This window comes from Panicum virgatum, chromosome 3K, assembly GCF_016808335.1.
Source record: "Panicum virgatum strain AP13 chromosome 3K, P.virgatum_v5, whole genome shotgun sequence".
Taxonomy (NCBI): Eukaryota; Viridiplantae; Streptophyta; class Magnoliopsida; order Poales; family Poaceae; genus Panicum; species Panicum virgatum.
In genome coordinates this window covers 25222753-25240137 of record NC_053138.1, presented here as the reverse complement: position 1 = coordinate 25240137, position 17385 = coordinate 25222753, and the positions used below count along the sequence as shown (strand labels likewise).

Here is a 17385-nt window from a genome sequence, read left to right as displayed (position 1 = left end):
GAGGAGGAGGCCGGGTGAGGGCCCAAATCGGTCGAGGATGGGGAGGGCTAGGTGGCGCGCGCTAGATCGATGAGGAGTTCACCGGAGATGACGAATCGCGGCCGGCAGCGGAGCTTCTCGTGGCGGCGTCAATGGAGGTCGGCCGGGTACAGGGTCGATTCTGGCCGGGGTTGGGCTCAATCGAGTCCGGTGAGGGGCGGGGGAGACAGAGGGCAAGGTGAGGAGGCCGTGGGCGAACGGAATCGAGGAGCGGCGGCCGAGGTTGGTCGGGGCACTGGTGGCGGGGCAGCTCTGCTCGGCTCGTGCGCGAGGAAGAAGATGAAGAGATGGGGAACGCGGCCATGGGGAGGATAAAGCCGGCGACGACGGCTGCGGATAAGGACGCAAGCGCAGAATGAGGATGGCTGATGCGTGTTACGAGGATGGACGCCGGCGACGCCGACATGCGGCACGCCGCGATGGGCGCCATGGCGAGCACGCGCGCTCAGCGGAGGGGTCGTGACACGGCGTACGGAATCGAACATGCCAGTCAAACGCGCACCCGACCCCGTCCCCGAAAGAAAAGGTCCGGGCGCCTTGTGAGTAATCAGCCGAGCGCCAGGCTACAAGTATGCTGCGCCCGAGAGGCCGAGCCCATCCCCACACATCAACCTCTTGCTCTCTGACTGCGATCACACTTGCCCGGAGCTCGCCAGAAAGCCCAGAGCTTGTCAGTACAAGCGGCTAGCCTCTTCAGTGCTCACGCGGCAACTCACTACTCCGGAGTCTCAGAGCGGATACGCGTGCGCGCGACCATGGCGGCGGCTAACTCGTCTTGCTCCGCTTCTCTCGGGCTGCTGCTGGCCGCGCGCTGCGCCCTCCTGCTCGCCCTGGCCGGCGCCGCTAGTGCCGGCGGCGGCGTGGCGCTGAGCTCCGCGTTCTACGACGCGTCGTGCCCCGGCGCGCACGACGTCGTCCGCCGCGTCGTCCAGGACGCTCGCGTCTCCGACCCGCGCATCCCGGCCAGCCTCATCCGCCTCCACTTCCACGACTGCTTCGTAAACGTGAGCACCCCAGTGCCGCCTCTGCTGCCCGTGGTTGATCAAGCTCAATTCTTACCCGCATTGTTGCATCATCGACCTGACATGCTACGAGCGCCAAATGTTTCAGGGTTGCGACGGCTCGCTTCTGCTGGACGACGACCTCCCGGCGATCCAGACCGAGAAGACCGTGCCCGCCAACGACAACTCGGCCCGCGGCTTTCCCGTGGTGGACGACATCAAGGCCGCGCTCGAGCACGCGTGCCCGGGCGTCGTCTCCTGCGCCGACATCCTTGCCCTCGCGGCGGAGATCTCCGTCGAACTCGTAAGCACGCCCCCGGCCCGTATCGTACTTCTTCCCGACGTTGTTCGAGCTTCCTCAACTGACGAAACCATGGAACCCTGCGTGCAGGCGGGAGGGCCACGATGGAGCGTGCTGCTCGGCCGGCGAGACGGCACGACGACCAACGTGGAGAGCGCCAAGAACCTGCCGAGCCCCTTCGACCCCCTGGACGTTCTCCAGGAGAAGTTCAGAAACGTCAACCTCGACGACACTGACCTCGTCGCCCTCCAAGGTAACGTAAACGCATAAAATTGCTCAACATATTTCAACCAATAACACAATTCAAATTCAAACCTCGACAAAAACTCTTCCTACGACGTGCACACTGATTTCAACAACAAAAAAAATTCCTACTTCAGGAGCGCACACATTCGGCAAGGTGCAGTGCCAGTTCACGCGGGAGAACTGCACGGCCGGGCAACCCGAGGGCGCACTGGAGAACCTGGACGAGGTCACACCCAACCTCTTCGACAACAAGTATTACGGCAACCTGTTGGAGGGCCGCGCCCAGCTCCCCTCCGACCAGGTCATGCTGTCCGGCCCGGCCGCGGCGGCGACCACTGCTCCCATTGTTCATCGGTTCGCAGGCAACCAGCAGGATTTCTTCAGGAACTTCGCGGCGTCCATGATTAAGATGGGCAACATCAGCCACCTAACAGGGAGGGATGGAGAGATTAGGAAACATTGCCGGAGGGTCAATGGCAAAGGCTACTGAAGGCTCTCCTGGTTCAGTACGATTGGTTTTCTTTTTTTTTTTCTTCAACCAATTGTGATGATTCTTGTGTAACATTTTTTTCTCGTTCTTTGTAACAGCCACTCGTTTGTCTTTTTTTTTTCCTTTCTGGAGAGCAAATGTAAAAATGTTTTACACCACTAGTATACTCATTTCAACAAAATTGTATTTTGTTGGAGACTCAAGCCAATGCAGTGTTGAACATATTGTGAAAATTTAGAATACTAACTATAACTCAAGCACCTTTGCCACATACAATCCACTCTTAAGACGCACAAAGCAAGTAATTCCACGGGCTAATTGAGGGCAACTGCAACATTGGCACTGCTTCCTGTAGCTACTTTTGGGAAGAAATGGCACAGGCCAGTAGGCCACAGGGGGTTTGGACTTCGGACCTTCTGACACTGCACCTTACCTTTTCCAAATCCTCCACCGGCAACTGCTTGCTTGCAAGCAGCACGCAGTACAAATCTACCTGGCAACTTGAGGTGAACGCAAGTGCAGTGCCAAGTGCACTGCTTTTCCACAGCACCAAACTTGAGGTGAACGCATCACCAACCAAGATTTTTCCTAGAGATACACTAAAAGAAACGCATCAGGCACACTCCCCAAATAACAGCGAAGAAAAGATTTACCGTTATGACCGAACTGACAAGATAATCTAGTGCAAAAATAAGTGAAGCAGCACAGCCACAAATATTGATCATAACGACATTCATAGTAACCCAGTAACATAGCAGGAAATTCAACATAGAGTTCTTACAACATCAGGTGTTGTAAACCACACGTGAACACTGATAGTTCAAACCGACAGACAACACATAACACGATAGCACGAGCCACTCAGGCAGATCACTGGATAATAGCAGCACGCAGGCCTGACACAGATGCACCAGGAAGGGTCTAGTACTCATCACCCTCGTCACCCTCCTCACCATCGTCAAACTCAGCACCGACCTCCTCATAGTCCTTCTCCAGCGCGGCAAGGTCCTCACGGGCCTCGGAGAACTCACCCTCCTCCATGCCCTCACCCACATACCAGTGCACGAAGGCGCGCTTGGCATACATGAGGTCAAACTTGTGGTCGATGCGGGAGAACACCTCAACCACACTGGTGGAGTTGGAGATCATGCACACGGCGCGCTGCACCTTGGCCAGATCACCACCAGGCACCACGCTGGGAGGCTGGTAGTTGATGCCGCACTTGAACCCAGTCGGGCACCAGTCCACAAACTGGATGGTGCGCTTGGTCTTGATGGTGGCCACAGCAGCATTCACATCCTTGGGCACAACATCTCCACGGTACATGAGGCAGCAGGCCATGTACTTGCCATGGCGAGGGTCACACTTGGCCATCATGGAGGATGGCTCGAAGGCACTGTTGGTGATCTCAGCCACTGACAGCTGCTCATGGTAGGCCTTCTCAGCAGAGATCACTGGCGCATAGGATGAAAGCATGAAGTGGATCCTTGGGTAGGGCACCAAGTTGGTCTGGAACTCATTCACATCAACGTTCAGAGCACCATCGAACCTCAGGGAGGCAGTCAGAGATGAGATAACCTGCAGCATAACATTGTAACAGCAACATTGTTAGTCTTGGAGTCCAGTTCAGGTAACAGCTTTTACAACCACACAATGATCACAGAAGGAAATGTATGTACCTGAGACACAAGCCTGTTGAGGTTGGTGTAGGTTGGGCGCTCAATGTCAAGGGAGCGGCGGCAGATGTCGTAGATGGCCTCGTTGTCAAGCAGGACAGCGACATCAGTGTGCTCGAGGAGGGAGTGGGTGGACAGGACACTGTTGTATGGCTCAACAACTGAGGTGGAGACCTGGGGAGATGGGTACACAGTGAACCCGAGCTTGGACTTCTTGCCGTAGTCAACAGACAGGCGCTCAAGGAGGAGGGAACCAAGGCCAGAGCCCGTTCCTCCACCAACAGCATTGAAGACGAGGAAGCCCTGGAGACCAGTGCAGTTGTCGGCAAGCTTCCTGATGCGGTCAAGGCACAGGTCAACAATCTCCTTGCCAACTGCAAGACAAGCAACAAGCAAAGTTCAGTCAGATGTTCACTGAAGAATGCGCAGCTGGAAACAATGGCCAATCAATTTCAGATTACTTACTGGTGTAGTGACCACGGGCAAAGTTGTTGGCAGCATCCTCCTTGCCACTGATGAGCTGTTCAGGGTGGAAGAGCTGGCGATATGTGCCAGTCCTCACCTCATCAATCACAGTGGGCTCAAGATCAACGAACACAGCACGGGGGACATGCTTCCCAGCGCCAGTCTCACTGAAGAAGGTGTTGAATGCATCATCACCTCCTCCAACTGTCTTGTCACCGGGCATCTGACCATCAGGCTGAATGGTACAGACAGATCAGAGTTAGTGACGCAAAAGAATAAACAATTCAAAAGCAGAAACTTACACTACAATATCAACAGGTCAGATACAAGCTAATGTCACACCTAACACAATGTGAAACGAATGACCCTGAAGAACATCTAAACAGCACATATTTACAAGAATGCAACTCATATCCCCATTAATTTATTTGAATCACGTATTGCCACCAAGACATGGACAAAAGATACAATTGAATCCTACAACTGGCAGATAAATTTCATCGCATCACATAGCTTCAAGCAAACTGATCTACAACAAACTGACTCGCTGCATATAATTCCAAATCGCAGCGCAGTATTAACAGATCTACAACAAATTGACCTGCGACATTTCATCATGCACACAAAGCTTCGAAAATATGAACAGAGCAGTTAAGAACAATACCATGGCTCAAGCATTTAAAATTAACTGATCCAAAGTAGCAGCGCATCTAATTAAACAGAACCAAAGGAACTGCCCCTTTTCGAACAGAAAGCTACATTGTTCAGATCTACCACAAGGGAGGACGAATCAGGCAAGATCAACAGCAATTACACGAACAGAACATTTTCAGTCACCAGATCCGCACACAGTTCAAACGATTCCAGATGCAATTCCCTCCCACCACTCAGATCCACCAAATTCGGGAACGAACCGACCTAGAGAACACCTAGATCTAACACATACCCAACACTACAGCGCGAGAACGGGATTGGAAATGGACGGATCTGTACCTGAATGCCATGCTCGAGGCAGTACAGCTCCCAGCACGCGTTTCCGACCTGGATACCGGCCTGGCCGATGTGGATCGAGATGCACTCCCTCATGGTGTCGTCGGAGGGGTGGGGTGGGGCGGCGGCGGTGGGAAATGGGAGGGGCGGGGAAGCTTTGCAGCGCGGAGAGGCGAGTACGAAGACGCCTTTCTCTGCGGAACTCGGCTAGGGTTTGGGCTCCTCCCCCTCGGCTCGTTTTATAGAGGCGGAACCGACAGCCTGGGCCACGAGCCCACGACGGAGTGCACGCGAAGGAACGCCCCCCTGACGCGTGGACCCCAGTGCGGTCGGGCCCGCATGTCAAAGGGGCCGTGTGCCTTTAGGCGAGCTCCTACGGAGCCCCGGACAGCTCCCCCCACCCTACGTAGGGGGGCTTTGGGGGGGAGCAGCGCTCCAACAGCTCCTCCTAAAGCGCCCTCTGCGAGGGGGAGAGATGAAACTCCCCCCACATATGGAGGGAGTTGAAATTCCCCCTATATCTCTAATCACATTGTTTTTTCGTGATATTAATCTCGTTTGAGCCCCGTAACACGATGATAATGTGTATTATGACAGTACAAATACTGTATGATTTTTTTAAAATTCAAAAATGTTAAATAAATAGTTAGTTAATGAGTGATAGTATATAGGGGGAATAGATATGGGGGGAATGGTTGGAGAGAAGGAGTTATAGGGGGAGGAATCTTTTGGAGGGAGGTAGTAAAATATAGTAAATAGTATGTTTGAGGGGAGTTGTATGGGGGGAATGGTTGGAGAAAGCCTTAGCGTTTGGAGCCCCTGCGTTTTCGGTCGGGCTCGTCTGCATTCAAATTTCAAACAGGGCACCACGGCACCCGTGCCGACCCGCCCGCAACCGCAACGGGCAGAATCGCGTGACTTGGTTGGAAGTTTAAAAAGAGGACTAGTAGGGTGCGGCACGTGTTTTGAAAAACAATTATTAAAAATAATTGAATTGAATCGAACACATACTAAAAATTTAAAAATATTTATTAATTTTATAGCAATCCAATCGAATCTAATCTAAACTAACAAACGAATTGATGCCACCGCTTAGAGTTATGAAAAATTAGTTATTAACACAAATAAATAAGAATCAATTGAATAATAAAAACTTATATCACAATTTGATCAGGTAAGAGTGGAGGCCAAGCAGAGGAAGGATAAAATCATAAAACTACCCATATTTTCAATCTAGCACCCAAGCCAGCGTAAATTATTTAAAAATGATTGGATTGCATCGAACTACTGCTAAAAAGCTTCATTTGTTGCGCGATGGAATAACCAAAGGGAGTTTACATGAGTATTTGGAACCAATCAAATCCATGCACGTAGGCATTATTTTCTTATTTTCCCTATTTTTCTCCTGAATACAGTAGAGACCATACCAGTTTCTTCAGTCGTTACCATAAAAACCAAGCCTCTAGGATTACATAAAAAGATTGCATGGAATACCACTTGTACACGCATATAACCAGTTAGAAATATCCATTTCTGCAATATTTGTGTTGGCCAAAGGAGTTTTGCTGCCGGTGCGAATGTTCGTTGTATACGAATAATGGAATGAAGCCGGTCATGAGAATCATTTTCCCCAATCTGCACACCAGTAAATAATTTGAGAACAATTTCTAGTCCCACATTCAATTGGGGTGTAGTGTGTTTTAACAAACCATGTACATGCACGTCAATTTGACCATACATGTAAATTTGAACAAACAAATGAATGTCCTGATTGCTTCTACACCTTCCTTCGATGATAGTTTTCCCTTTCCTTGCATCAAGTTCTGCCTTCTTATCTAATGGCATCTTTGCATAGCGATCTCTATCTTTGTGTCGCCTTATGTTTCTTAGTTCATCATCTGCGGAAGAGTTCACAAGTACATTTTTTGATTAGAAATTTGCAAACAGAATGTTGTGGCACTCACCGTCTTTATGAACTCCTACGACCTTTCATGAACTCCAAGCGGAAGACGTTGATCCATTGGGGCCAGCGGCATCGCCGTGGTCGCGTCCGGCGTCTTGGTCGCACGTCGTGGTCGCATCAAAATTCATCAATACCCAACATGAAGCACAAACAACGAAACAAGACCAGAAAATTCCCCAGGCGAGGGAGAAAGAAAGAAGACATGACTCCGCGGATCGTCTTTTGGGTGCACTACACACACCCGAATTAAACCAAACAAGCAATCCGACCTACACTATGGGGTTGAGAGATGAGGGTTCAGAGTTTGGGGAACCGGCGCGCTTCGATACAGCCAGTGGCAAGGATAATGACGCCCAGGACCACAGGTGCTACTGACCAGGACAAGGTGCTGGTGGCGAGGATGGCGTGTACAAGTCGAGGTAGAAGTGCAAATGTTAATGTTAATGCCCATGCGTTTGCTACCGACTTGCACATGCACCCTTCTCATTTCAATAGAACTATCAACTTTGGTTGATAATAGTGCTAACAGATAGTAACATAACAGAATGTAATTTTTTTGAGACAACATCACATAATGCAGTTACATGTTTAGCTTCAGAAATATTTTCCACAGAGTGTAATCTCCAGAAACACAAGTACATACTGTCTAGAGAATCAACCATTCGAATTCAACGAGAAAAAAATGATATGGTTATTACATATAATGTCTAGGACCCCACACCTTAGCCCATAGCCTCTAGCACGGAGGCGACGCTAACCATCTGAAGCTGCATCACGCTGCAATAAGCCACCAAATACCAATAGAAATTTTAAAGGAGACCGGCAAAAGAAATCAGGAATCGCACCGCCAGAAATCAATCCCCAACCCACACAAATCCTCCCCCCACGCTACCACTCATCCGTACTCACCATGGCATGGTGCGGCTTCCGTACCCCGAGCCTCCTGAACTAAACCCCATCATGAGAAGGAAGAGGAAGGAGATGATGATTCCCTGGCTGGTAGCAGAAAGTTTCATCTTTTATAGTATAGAAAAGGTGCACTTCTTTATCTGATTTTAAAAATATATCAGAGTTAAAAAATAGAGAGGCAAATTAAGAAAGGATTTTGACCATATTAAAAACAGATTATTGGACTGTTCCTATAAAACCACTTTAACAGACGCTCCAAGTTAACTAAAACTGAAGCACAATCGTCCTAATTTTGGTGCTCTAATCATGTACGCCAAGTAACATGAACCATCCCTCTGAAAGCACGTGATAGGCATGACTAATTCTACAAACAAAACAAACAACAATCACTTGTGAGTAAAACTGAAAATCTCTTGTGTACCTTGTCGGCCAGCATCTGATGCAGCACCCTTACAACCTGTGCGTCCGCTGAGGGCCCAATAAAGTGCACCAGGTTCTGCTCGCTACACACTGGATAGTGCCTTGTGCCCAATGAGAACGGCAATTTTAGAACTACGATACCCAAAGAAATTCATGAAATGTCATGGCAATGTGTTCTGGTGTTTAGAATATCTACCTATGCAATAGATTCTCCTAAACCATGTACGTCCGCAAGCCTTGTTGTGGTCCTCGCCGTAGTCCCTTGAGGTAGTAGAACAGCTTGTGCGCCCTGCAGCCCCCGCAACAATCAAATCATCATGAGCAACATATAATTTAGTAAGGTGATAAAAAATTATTCAATAACCACAAAACACAATCCATGGTCCCAGGCCACAACTATTTTTCGTCCACTTAAGCTTTAACAATGTATATCTTCCTGACACATTAATGACAGCAAATATACCTAGTAAACAATAATATTTTATTGAACCAATGTAGATGGCAAAACCCAAAAACTTATCTGAACCAAAGATTTCTCTAGCAGATGTGCATTGAAAAAGTAGTACACCAACAAGGAGAACCTGAGGATCTTAGAGATCAGCAACTTAGCTTTGACTATCACGAATGACAAATTGATAGAGGGGAATCTTAAATAAGCTAATTGCCAACCAACGGCACAAGATGATAGTGGAGATCGCACGTGCGACACGCACGTGTTTAAAAAAACTTAATAAATTATTTATATAGAGAGAGGAAATATAATAGAAAATATTTTTTGTTTATATCAAAGATATATTTATATAACAAGGGCATATTTAAACAACTGAACTGCCAGGACCATAATTCCATAAACAATTCAATATGAGGCTTCCCAAGTACATCCCGAATACAACTAATAAACATTGGCACACAATTATATTTCACTTTTACTTACAAGCTGCTGCCATCCTTCAAAAATGATGGTTTGAGGTGAAAGGACTGCCAGTGAAGTACCAGATCAGATTCTATCATATTCTGAGACAATGATTTCCTTTTCCTCATAAATTTTTGGATCCACAATCTTCATAAGGTGATGACTATGTCATCATAACAAAAAGAAACAAAATATTTCAACTTTAGATTGGATCCGATTCTTCAACATTTAACATAACTATTTCAGAAGATAAACTAAGCCGCATTACCTTTGTGTGAGCAAGCACAATTTCTTCTTTGAATTTACCGGCAGCAGCCTTTCTTCGAGACTCAATCTATGCATCAGCAGATAAAAGAATAAGAAAAGAAGCATACAGTGTGACAACAACTTTCACTCATGCACACACAAGCGACCATGAAAGCGGAATAAGGCAACTTACAGCAGCCTGATCTTGTTACAGTCATGCTATGCCGAATCAGTGTGCAACGTTCTCAGATGTGAGGCCTATTGGGAAAAGGCAATTACGTGCTTGAGAAAATAGGTCAACCTAAACACAAAGGTGTTTGCACATGCATCTAAAAATGGCGCCTTGCTGTAGGCTTACAATATCTATCATGGATTCCATCAAGACAATCTTGGTTCACTGTCATGGATTGCAGGCCAGCAACAATACTTTGAATCGAGAGAATAAAACTCAATTCACCAACAAATCCAAAATAAAATCACTTAAAATCAGACAGAATGAACTCTTACCGATATCATAGAGCCTTGTTTTAATAGCGGTAGCAGCATCTGCAACTGCCTGAAGGCCAGAAGAGCATTACCTGCTTATAGTCTTAACAGTCTTAAACAAATTGATAAAGTGGGATGATTGTGGTTTGAATCGAAGTATGATGCAACAAAGACAATGTCATTACCAGGGAAACCAGCATCTATATTCTGCAGGATCTTTATCTAGAATTCTCAAAATAGTGAAGTATACAATCACAACAAATCTCTTGCATTACTCGGTATTCAGTAAACAACTTCATCCTTCTCATATTCAGTAAGCCAATGATTATATCCATTTCCAGCACATGATCTAAAAGAGAAATGCAGATATTAGGATTCGAGGAACATGAGAACCAAAACTGACCTATAACTAGTTAACTACTGCAATCAGAAAAGGCAAAAGAATTTGTAGATTTTGATTGCTGTATGCATAATTTACTACTTAGGAAGAAAAATTATTCCAGAACTCATGTACCACAAATAATAACTTAAGAGAAGAAAACTCATTCAGTCAAAACAGATCATTGTACTTAGGTGCCTTGTGTTGAGCACATAGCTGGCCACCACACAATTGAGGCATCTCTGCAAAAGTAAGACCCAGACGATTAATGAATGATTGGTTTGTCATTTGTGAAGGATATCTCCATATTTGAGAAAGATAAAGCTAAGAACAGGGTATTAATTCTAGCAAGATGTAAAAATGATTCCCTAGCTAATTCTAGCAAGAAGCGACATCGAAAGATCGAATTACATAGGGGTTGCTGGAAAAACAGGACCCAGGAATCTCACATGATTCCCTAGCTAATTCTCAGAAGCAATGCTAGCTGATCAACCACCTGTATGGCTCTCTTTTTCTCTAATCTAGTCGCTCCTATCTTTCTTTTTCTCTAATCTATGTCAAAAACTTCACCGAAGCACCGACCAAACAAAGATGCTAGAAACAAACTCAATAAGATGGTTTGAAACAAATACCAGCTTGTCCATTGAATGCATATACCTTTGCTGCAACTTAACTACTTGTGTGTTCTGGTATGCACCAGTTCACGTAGCTACACATGAATTGTATCGAACTTCAATTCGCATACCTGGAACACGTGAATCACCGGAAGCTGCGGAGGATGAGTGGCGCAGGTAGGCTCTCGGAGGAGGAGGAGGGCGGTAGGGGGCCGCGGCGGAGAGTTGCGCGGTTGCTCGCACCCCAGCATCGCGAAGCCCGACGATCTGCATGCGGGTCGCGCCCCGACGGCGCGGCAGAGGAGGAGGCGGAGAGGAGGCGGCAGATGGAGAGGTGGGAAGGGCGAAGGGGTGCACGATCTGCCAGCGGCTCAAACCCGGCTTCGCGGTGGAGGAGTCGGAGAGGAGGAAGCAGACGGAGAGGGGGGGGCAAGGGCTAGGGAGGTGGCGATGACGGCCAGACGCACAGACGGCGGACGGGGAGGAGAAGCGAGCGTTGGGATGGCGGCTCGATGTGGATGAGGAAGGGATGAGCATGGTGCGTGGGGGAGGGGCAGCGTGACGAGGGCGGCTCCGGGATCCGCGTGAAAAAAACCCGGCGTGACGAGCGTTTCCGTAGAAAACCCGCATGAAAAAAAACCGTGGCGTGGGTACAGAACGCGGTGAAAAAAAACGACGGGGGAGGGCGCGCCATCGCAATTGAACTGGCGGCGGCGACGAAATCTGTTGCCATGTTGCTTCGTTAAATTTTTGGGCTTACATGTGGGTCTCAAAAAGGTGGTTTGTGAGGTGAGTATGAGAGCTAAATTTGATGAGGAATGTTTCAATTGTCATAGATCCTTATAGTATAGATATAACATGAAACATAATTTTCAAACTAACCTAACGAAATGGATGGATTTATGTGCCTAATTTTTATTGCTTTAGACCCAACTTCTTGGAGACACGTCATATCCGTTGAGGAAAGGGAAGTAAATAAGCCACCAACCATATTAGATAATTGTAAAAGGATATGTTGGACTTAATAAGATCCTTATCTCAAATCATCTTCAGTGGATTACCAATCTTATAACCCAACTCTATATTTAACCAACCCCCCCCCCCTCCTCTGTGCTTCAATGCCAGGTGCGATTAGACATCACAAAAGCAATGGTTTTCCAGGGAGTGCATAACTTGCCCCCTTTTATTTTCCAAGCGACTGTTCGTCGTGCTGTGATTGGTGGCTGGTGCTGATTTATTGTGAGAGAAAAATACTGCTGGCTGGCTGCTGGATGCTGGCTAGTGCTGGTTTGGTGTGAGAGAAAAATATTGTTGGGCTGGATGCAGCGAACAAAGTACATATAGCCGGTGAGCCGAGCCCACATGTTGGGAAGTACATGCAGATAAAAAATAAAAATGATCGTAAGATAAGTGATCAAACTATATTTTGACTGCACCATCGAAGACAAAATCTGTGAAACAAAATAATATTTAAAAGTATTTGGCGATTTGTATCTAGAACATTTTTAAGATGGAAAAAATGTTTTGTTAAGGTGGAACAATTGTCCCACCTTAGAATAAAATGAAAAAAAATATTTGAATGTATTTGGAGATTTTATAGCTAGAACGTTTTCTTTATTATAAGATAAAACAAATGTTTTGTGAAGGCGGAACAATTGTTCCATCTTTACAATAAATTATTCCACGTTTACAATAAAATTATTCCTCATCTTAAAAAAATGTTCTAAAAAAATTATTAAAATATTCTAAACTGCGGTCTTGTTTGAAAGTTCTCATCATAAAAAATTTAATGATGAAATCGGAGTTTGATTTGGATAATCAGTTTGGTAGGTATGGATGTTTTTTCATCGAATAATCTCATCCTTTGCACAGATCTTGAAGCGCCTATCAGATCTACACTGCGTCGTGCCAGTAGTCTAGTGTACGTGGGCCAACAATTAATTTTGGACCGGACCCCTTCCGTGGGCTTTTTTTCATTTTTATATTAAAAAAAATAAAATTTCAAAAATATATGCCGAATAGGAAAACCCCCTAATGGACGATAGGGTGCATGTCGCCCATCCAATTGGCGACAGGATCTAAATATAAAAAAAATTTACATTTAGGTCCTGGCGCTCAGGGCGCATTAAACAGTGAACTTGTAAAATCGATATAAAATCGTAGAAAAATCAAAAAAATACAAACTCAACTGTTATGTATTCTATGAAACAATATCTACAACTTTTGTTACATAATTTTTTTATTTAATCAATGTATCTTTCTCTATTTAAAATACCAGTTTAATGCACTTTTATTTAAATCTCAAGATCCATCCTTTGGATGCATGTCATCTTTGGTCAGAGTGTTGCATATGGTGAGCATAGGCTTGTACAAAATTGGTAGGCCGAGAAAACATTTCTAGAATAAGTTTTTAAATTAGATCTTGCAATATGTCTAGTTTAAATGGGTTATTTATCCATGCTACTATGCTGAGTTTTAGAATCCATAATTTTTACAGTACCATTATTTTATTTTCTAAGAGCTATAAAAAAAAGTTTGGTAAATTTAAGATAAGCACAACTAGACCAAATGAATTATTTCAGATTTTTCTACGTACAAGAACTATTTTTCTTGATTTAGTGCATTTACCTTAGTCATAATTCATTTGGTCCAGTTGTGCTTATCTAAAATTTACCAAACTTTTTCTATAGATCTTAGGAAATAAAATAAGGCTACTGTAAAAGTTATGGCTCCTAAAACTCAGTATAGCAGTATGGATAAATAACTCATTTAAACTAGATATATTGCAAGATCTAATTTAAAAAACTTATTCTAGAAGTGTTTTTTTGGGCCTACCAATTTACACAAGCCTATACTCACCACATGCAACACTCTGGCCAAAGATGACATGCATCCAAAGGATGGATCTTGATATTTAAATAAAAGTGTATTAAATTGGTATTTAAAATAGAGCAAGATACATTGATCAAATGAAAAACTTTATGTAACAAAAGTTGTATATCTTATTTCATAGAATCCATAACAGTTGAGTTTGTATTTTTTTTATTTTTCTACGATTTTATATCGATTTTACAAGTTCACTGTTTAATGCGCCATGGGCGCCAGGACTTAAATATAAATTTTTTTATATTTAGGTCCTGTCGCCAACTGGATGGGCGATATGCACCTAATTTTGAAAATTTCACTATTCAACATATATTTTTGAAATTTTGTTTTTTTAATATAAAAATGAAAAAAAGGCGTCGCCGGCAGCTTCACGGGACCCTACAGCGCCTTTTCGCAACTCTTGTGCAGAGAGACGGCGCACGCTTCCTGAAGGCATGCTTCCAGTCCAGTCCAGGCATGCTTCCTGCCGCAAGCTTGCAACGAACGTACGCGCAAGTCATCGATCAACGACTCGACGTGACCGCCTTGTCGGCTTCCCCTCGCGCCGGCCGCCACCGCGCGCCATGCGCAATGAGGGAACAATATTTTAGCAGCGACCCGTGCGGGCGTACCGAACTGGAAGGTGCATGCATGCTGCAGCAGCAGCCGCCATCCCCAGCGGTGGCCCAGCGCTCCGCTACACAAAAACCAATCAAATCGGCGTGCTCCGGTCAAACAATTCACGCACCCACAACCCCGGGCCCGTGCCAAAAGAAAAGTCCGCGAGCTCGATCATCCTTCTTCGGGGCAGGGTATAAATAGATACGCGGCACCCAACCAGTCCCCTCACGACTCACGTCCATCTCTCTCTCTGCAATCTCGATAGCACCAAGCAGCGGGTACAGCAGCAGCTCGATGGCCGCCGCTTCCTCCTCCTCTCGCGTCTCTTCTCCAGCAGGGTGGCTGCTCGCGGCGCGCTGCGCGCTCCTGCTAGCTTTGGCCGCCGGAGCTGGAGCCGCACGCGGCCACCCTCCGGCGCTGAGCCCCGTGTTCTACGACGCGTCGTGCCCCGGCGCGCACGACGTCGCCCGCCGCGTCATCCAGGGCGCGCGCGTCTCCGACCCCCGCATCCCAGCCAGCCTCATCCGCCTCCACTTCCACGACTGCTTCGTCAACGTGAGCACCCCAGTTCCTCTGCGCGTGGTTGATCAATCCCAATTGATAACCGCATTGTTGCATCATCGACCTGACATGCAACGAGCGCCAAATGTTTCAGGGTTGCGACGGCTCGCTTCTGCTGGACGACGACCTCCCCGCGATCCGCACCGAGAAGACCGTGCCCGCCAACAACAACTCGGCGCGCGGCTTTCCCGTGGTGGACGACATCAAGGCCGCGCTCGAGCACGCGTGCCCCGGCGTCGTCTCCTGCGCCGACATCCTTGCCCTCGCCGCCGAGATCTCCGTCGAAATCGTAAGCGTCCGAACGAGAATCATTTTCTTGCACGCACTCTGTCTTTGTCGCCCGAGCTGATCTGGTGATGGAATCATGAACGAAACCGGACGCAGTCCGGAGGACCACGCTGGAGAGTGCTGCTCGGCCGGCGGGACGGCACCACGACCAACGTCGAGAGCGCCAACAACCTCCCGAGCCCCTTCGACTCCCTGGACGTTCTCCAGCAGAAGTTCAGAAACGTCAACCTCGACGACACCGACCTCGTCGCCCTCCAAGGTAACTTAAACACATACCGACTGATCGAAACACATTTCTGCAACATCTGACACACTGACTTGAACAACAAATTTCTACTACTTCGATTCGTTCAGGAGCGCACACATTCGGCAAAGTTCAGTGCCAGTTCACGCGGGAGAACTGCACGGCGGGGCAGCCTGATGGCACCCTGGAGAACCTGGACCAGGTCACACCCAACGTGTTCGACAACAAGTACTACGGCAACCTCTTGCGCGGCCAGGCTCAGCTGCCGTCCGACCAGGTCATGCTGTCGGACGCTGCTGCGCCGGCGACCACCGCGCCCATCGTCCGCCGGTTCGCGAGCAGCCAGAAGGATTTCTTCCGGAACTTTGTGGCGTCCATGATCAAGATGGGCAGCATCAGCCCGCTGACAGGGAGGGATGGACAGATCAGGAAGAACTGCCGGAGGGTCAATAGCAAATAAAGGCTACTGATGATGACTTGATCTCGTACAAGCAATTTGGTCTGGCTTGTGTTACTAATTGTTATGTCATTCTTTCAAAATGTAAAAGATGTTACCATTTTCCCTTTCCGGAAAGCAAGTGTGTGAAAAAAATGTTTTACACCATCGGAATGTGCATTTACAGATTTCTATATATATCTTTTTTTTAACATTTCTTTTGACAAATGTAATGTGTAAGTGTAACCTCTTTTCTCGACTGCATTGGTCTCTTCCGCATTGCCCGTGTTGGGTTCCATGCCTAGCTAAGCTAGTTGTGGCGGAAGGGTTATTGAGTTATATAATAGAATCCAGCACGTAAATATGTGAATATTCAGAAGGCTATACGCTAGCTCCCACACGTTTGACACATGTTTGAATTGCTGGCTTTCAGCACGTGATCAACAAATGCCGTGAGGGTTTTAATAATACCCCTTGAAGGCTGATCCTCTATGTTCTTCACTTCTCAGTTTTTACAATCCACCACTTGACAATGAAGCCAGAATGCTCTGTGTGGTTTTTGTTAACGTTTCTCCTTCACATTCTTTTGTGCCATTTCTCTAATTTTTAGCCTTCCTAGTTCGAAAGGAAAAATAAGCATTCGACATGGACTAAAAAAGATGAGTGCTATATGCCAGTATTTCTTAAAGATATTCTGCCAATAACATCTCGAGAGCCACGCATTGTTTTTGAAAGACCTAATGAAGATCAACTATGGAAAACCTGAAGGCCACAATCTCGCAATAACTATGCAATATTTGTAAAAAAAAACATACTGCAAAACATAAAGCAATATTCTTCAAGCCCAGTTTTCACAAACATTCAGTATTAAAGCAACCAATTCTGTCCGTGGGCCAATTTGGGCCGAGTGTACATTTTCTGACCGGCACGACCATGACTGCTAGCTATGGAAGAATTGATTTAGGTTTAGTTTCATTTGCTTTTACGATTTTTTTTTGCGAGTTGCTTTTAGGATTTTAGATCGTTGTCGGATTACTTGGATTTAGATTCGCACAGAATTTCAGATAGGTCTGGGTTTGAGTTCAGTTTTAGGATTTAGGTCAGTATTGAATTTTCATTTGAATTTTAATTTCCGTTTGTAAGACCTTTCTGATTTGATCACATGGTGTACATATATAGTATTTGATAAATTCTATACTTATATGTTGGCATACTACATTGGTAGTGTTAAA

General features: G+C 46.3%; 3 protein-coding genes and 1 long non-coding RNA gene across 17 annotated transcripts; 2 read left to right on the top strand and 2 right to left on the bottom strand.

The window, feature by feature from the left end:
• The first annotated feature begins 794 nt into the window (after window positions 1-794).
• LOC120698617 (peroxidase 2-like) lies at window positions 795-2305 on the top strand. The gene is made up of 4 exons (XM_039982309.1): window positions 795-1043; window positions 1150-1344; window positions 1432-1594; window positions 1722-2305. The coding sequence occupies exons 1-4, from the start codon at window positions 795-797 to the stop codon at window positions 2075-2077; spliced, it is 963 nt and encodes a 320-aa protein (XP_039838243.1). The 3' UTR covers window positions 2078-2305.
• A 467-nt stretch (window positions 2306-2772) lies between these two features.
• Window positions 2773-5437, bottom strand: LOC120698616 (tubulin alpha-3 chain). The gene is made up of 4 exons (XM_039982308.1): window positions 5212-5437; window positions 4219-4453; window positions 3757-4127; window positions 2773-3655 (listed from the first exon to the last, which is right to left on the bottom strand). The coding sequence occupies exons 1-4, from the start codon at window positions 5302-5304 to the stop codon at window positions 2999-3001; spliced, it is 1356 nt and encodes a 451-aa protein (XP_039838242.1). The 5' UTR covers window positions 5305-5437; the 3' UTR covers window positions 2773-2998.
• A 1421-nt stretch (window positions 5438-6858) lies between these two features.
• Window positions 6859-11728, bottom strand: LOC120698615. 14 transcript variants are annotated; one of them, XR_005684948.1, is made up of 8 exons: window positions 11270-11728; window positions 10715-10766; window positions 10331-10494; window positions 9853-10237; window positions 9682-9747; window positions 9435-9576; window positions 8697-8789; window positions 7965-8601 (listed from the first exon to the last, which is right to left on the bottom strand). It is a non-coding gene; the product is annotated as an uncharacterized LOC120698615 (long non-coding RNA). The 14 variants fall into 14 exon arrangements; XR_005684940.1 differs by lacking the exon at window positions 11270-11728 and adding an exon at window positions 6859-7948 and having other exon boundaries at window positions 8502-8601; window positions 10331-11263; XR_005684950.1 differs by lacking the exon at window positions 11270-11728 and having other exon boundaries at window positions 7964-8601; window positions 9853-10056; window positions 10167-10237; window positions 10331-11263.
• Window positions 11729-14871: 3143 nt separating this feature from the next.
• LOC120701350 (peroxidase 2-like) lies at window positions 14872-16315 on the top strand. Its single transcript, XM_039985444.1, has 4 exons — window positions 14872-15179; window positions 15280-15474; window positions 15570-15732; window positions 15828-16315. Exons 1-4 carry the CDS (start codon window positions 14919-14921, stop codon window positions 16175-16177), a joined length of 969 nt encoding a protein of 322 aa, XP_039841378.1. The 5' UTR covers window positions 14872-14918; the 3' UTR covers window positions 16178-16315.
• Window positions 16316-17385: the final 1070 nt, after the last annotated feature.

Bases quoted from the DNA above. Each gene is read 5' to 3' on its own strand.
- LOC120701350 (XM_039985444.1), top strand. From the start codon at position 14,919: ATGGCCGCCGCTTCCTCCTCCTCTCGCGTCTCTTCTCCAGCAGGGTGG. The intron at 15,180-15,279 runs GTGAGCACCCCA...CAAATGTTTCAG, and splicing joins TCCACGACTGCTTCGTCAAC to GGTTGCGACGGCTCGCTTCT. The intron at 15,475-15,569 runs GTAAGCGTCCGA...AACCGGACGCAG, and splicing joins CCGAGATCTCCGTCGAAATC to TCCGGAGGACCACGCTGGAG.
- LOC120698616 (XM_039982308.1), bottom strand. From the start codon at position 5,304: ATGAGGGAGTGCATCTCGATCCACATCGGCCAGGCCGGTATCCAGGTC. The intron at 4,454-5,211 runs GTACAGATCCGT...TGTACCATTCAG, and splicing joins GCCTCGAGCATGGCATTCAG to CCTGATGGTCAGATGCCCGG. The intron at 4,128-4,218 runs GTAAGTAATCTG...CTTGTCTTGCAG, and splicing joins TGCCCGTGGTCACTACACCA to TTGGCAAGGAGATTGTTGAC.
- LOC120698617 (XM_039982309.1), top strand. From the start codon at position 795: ATGGCGGCGGCTAACTCGTCTTGCTCCGCTTCTCTCGGGCTGCTGCTG. The intron at 1,044-1,149 runs GTGAGCACCCCA...CAAATGTTTCAG, and splicing joins TCCACGACTGCTTCGTAAAC to GGTTGCGACGGCTCGCTTCT. The intron at 1,595-1,721 runs GTAACGTAAACG...TTCCTACTTCAG, and splicing joins TGACCTCGTCGCCCTCCAAG to GAGCGCACACATTCGGCAAG.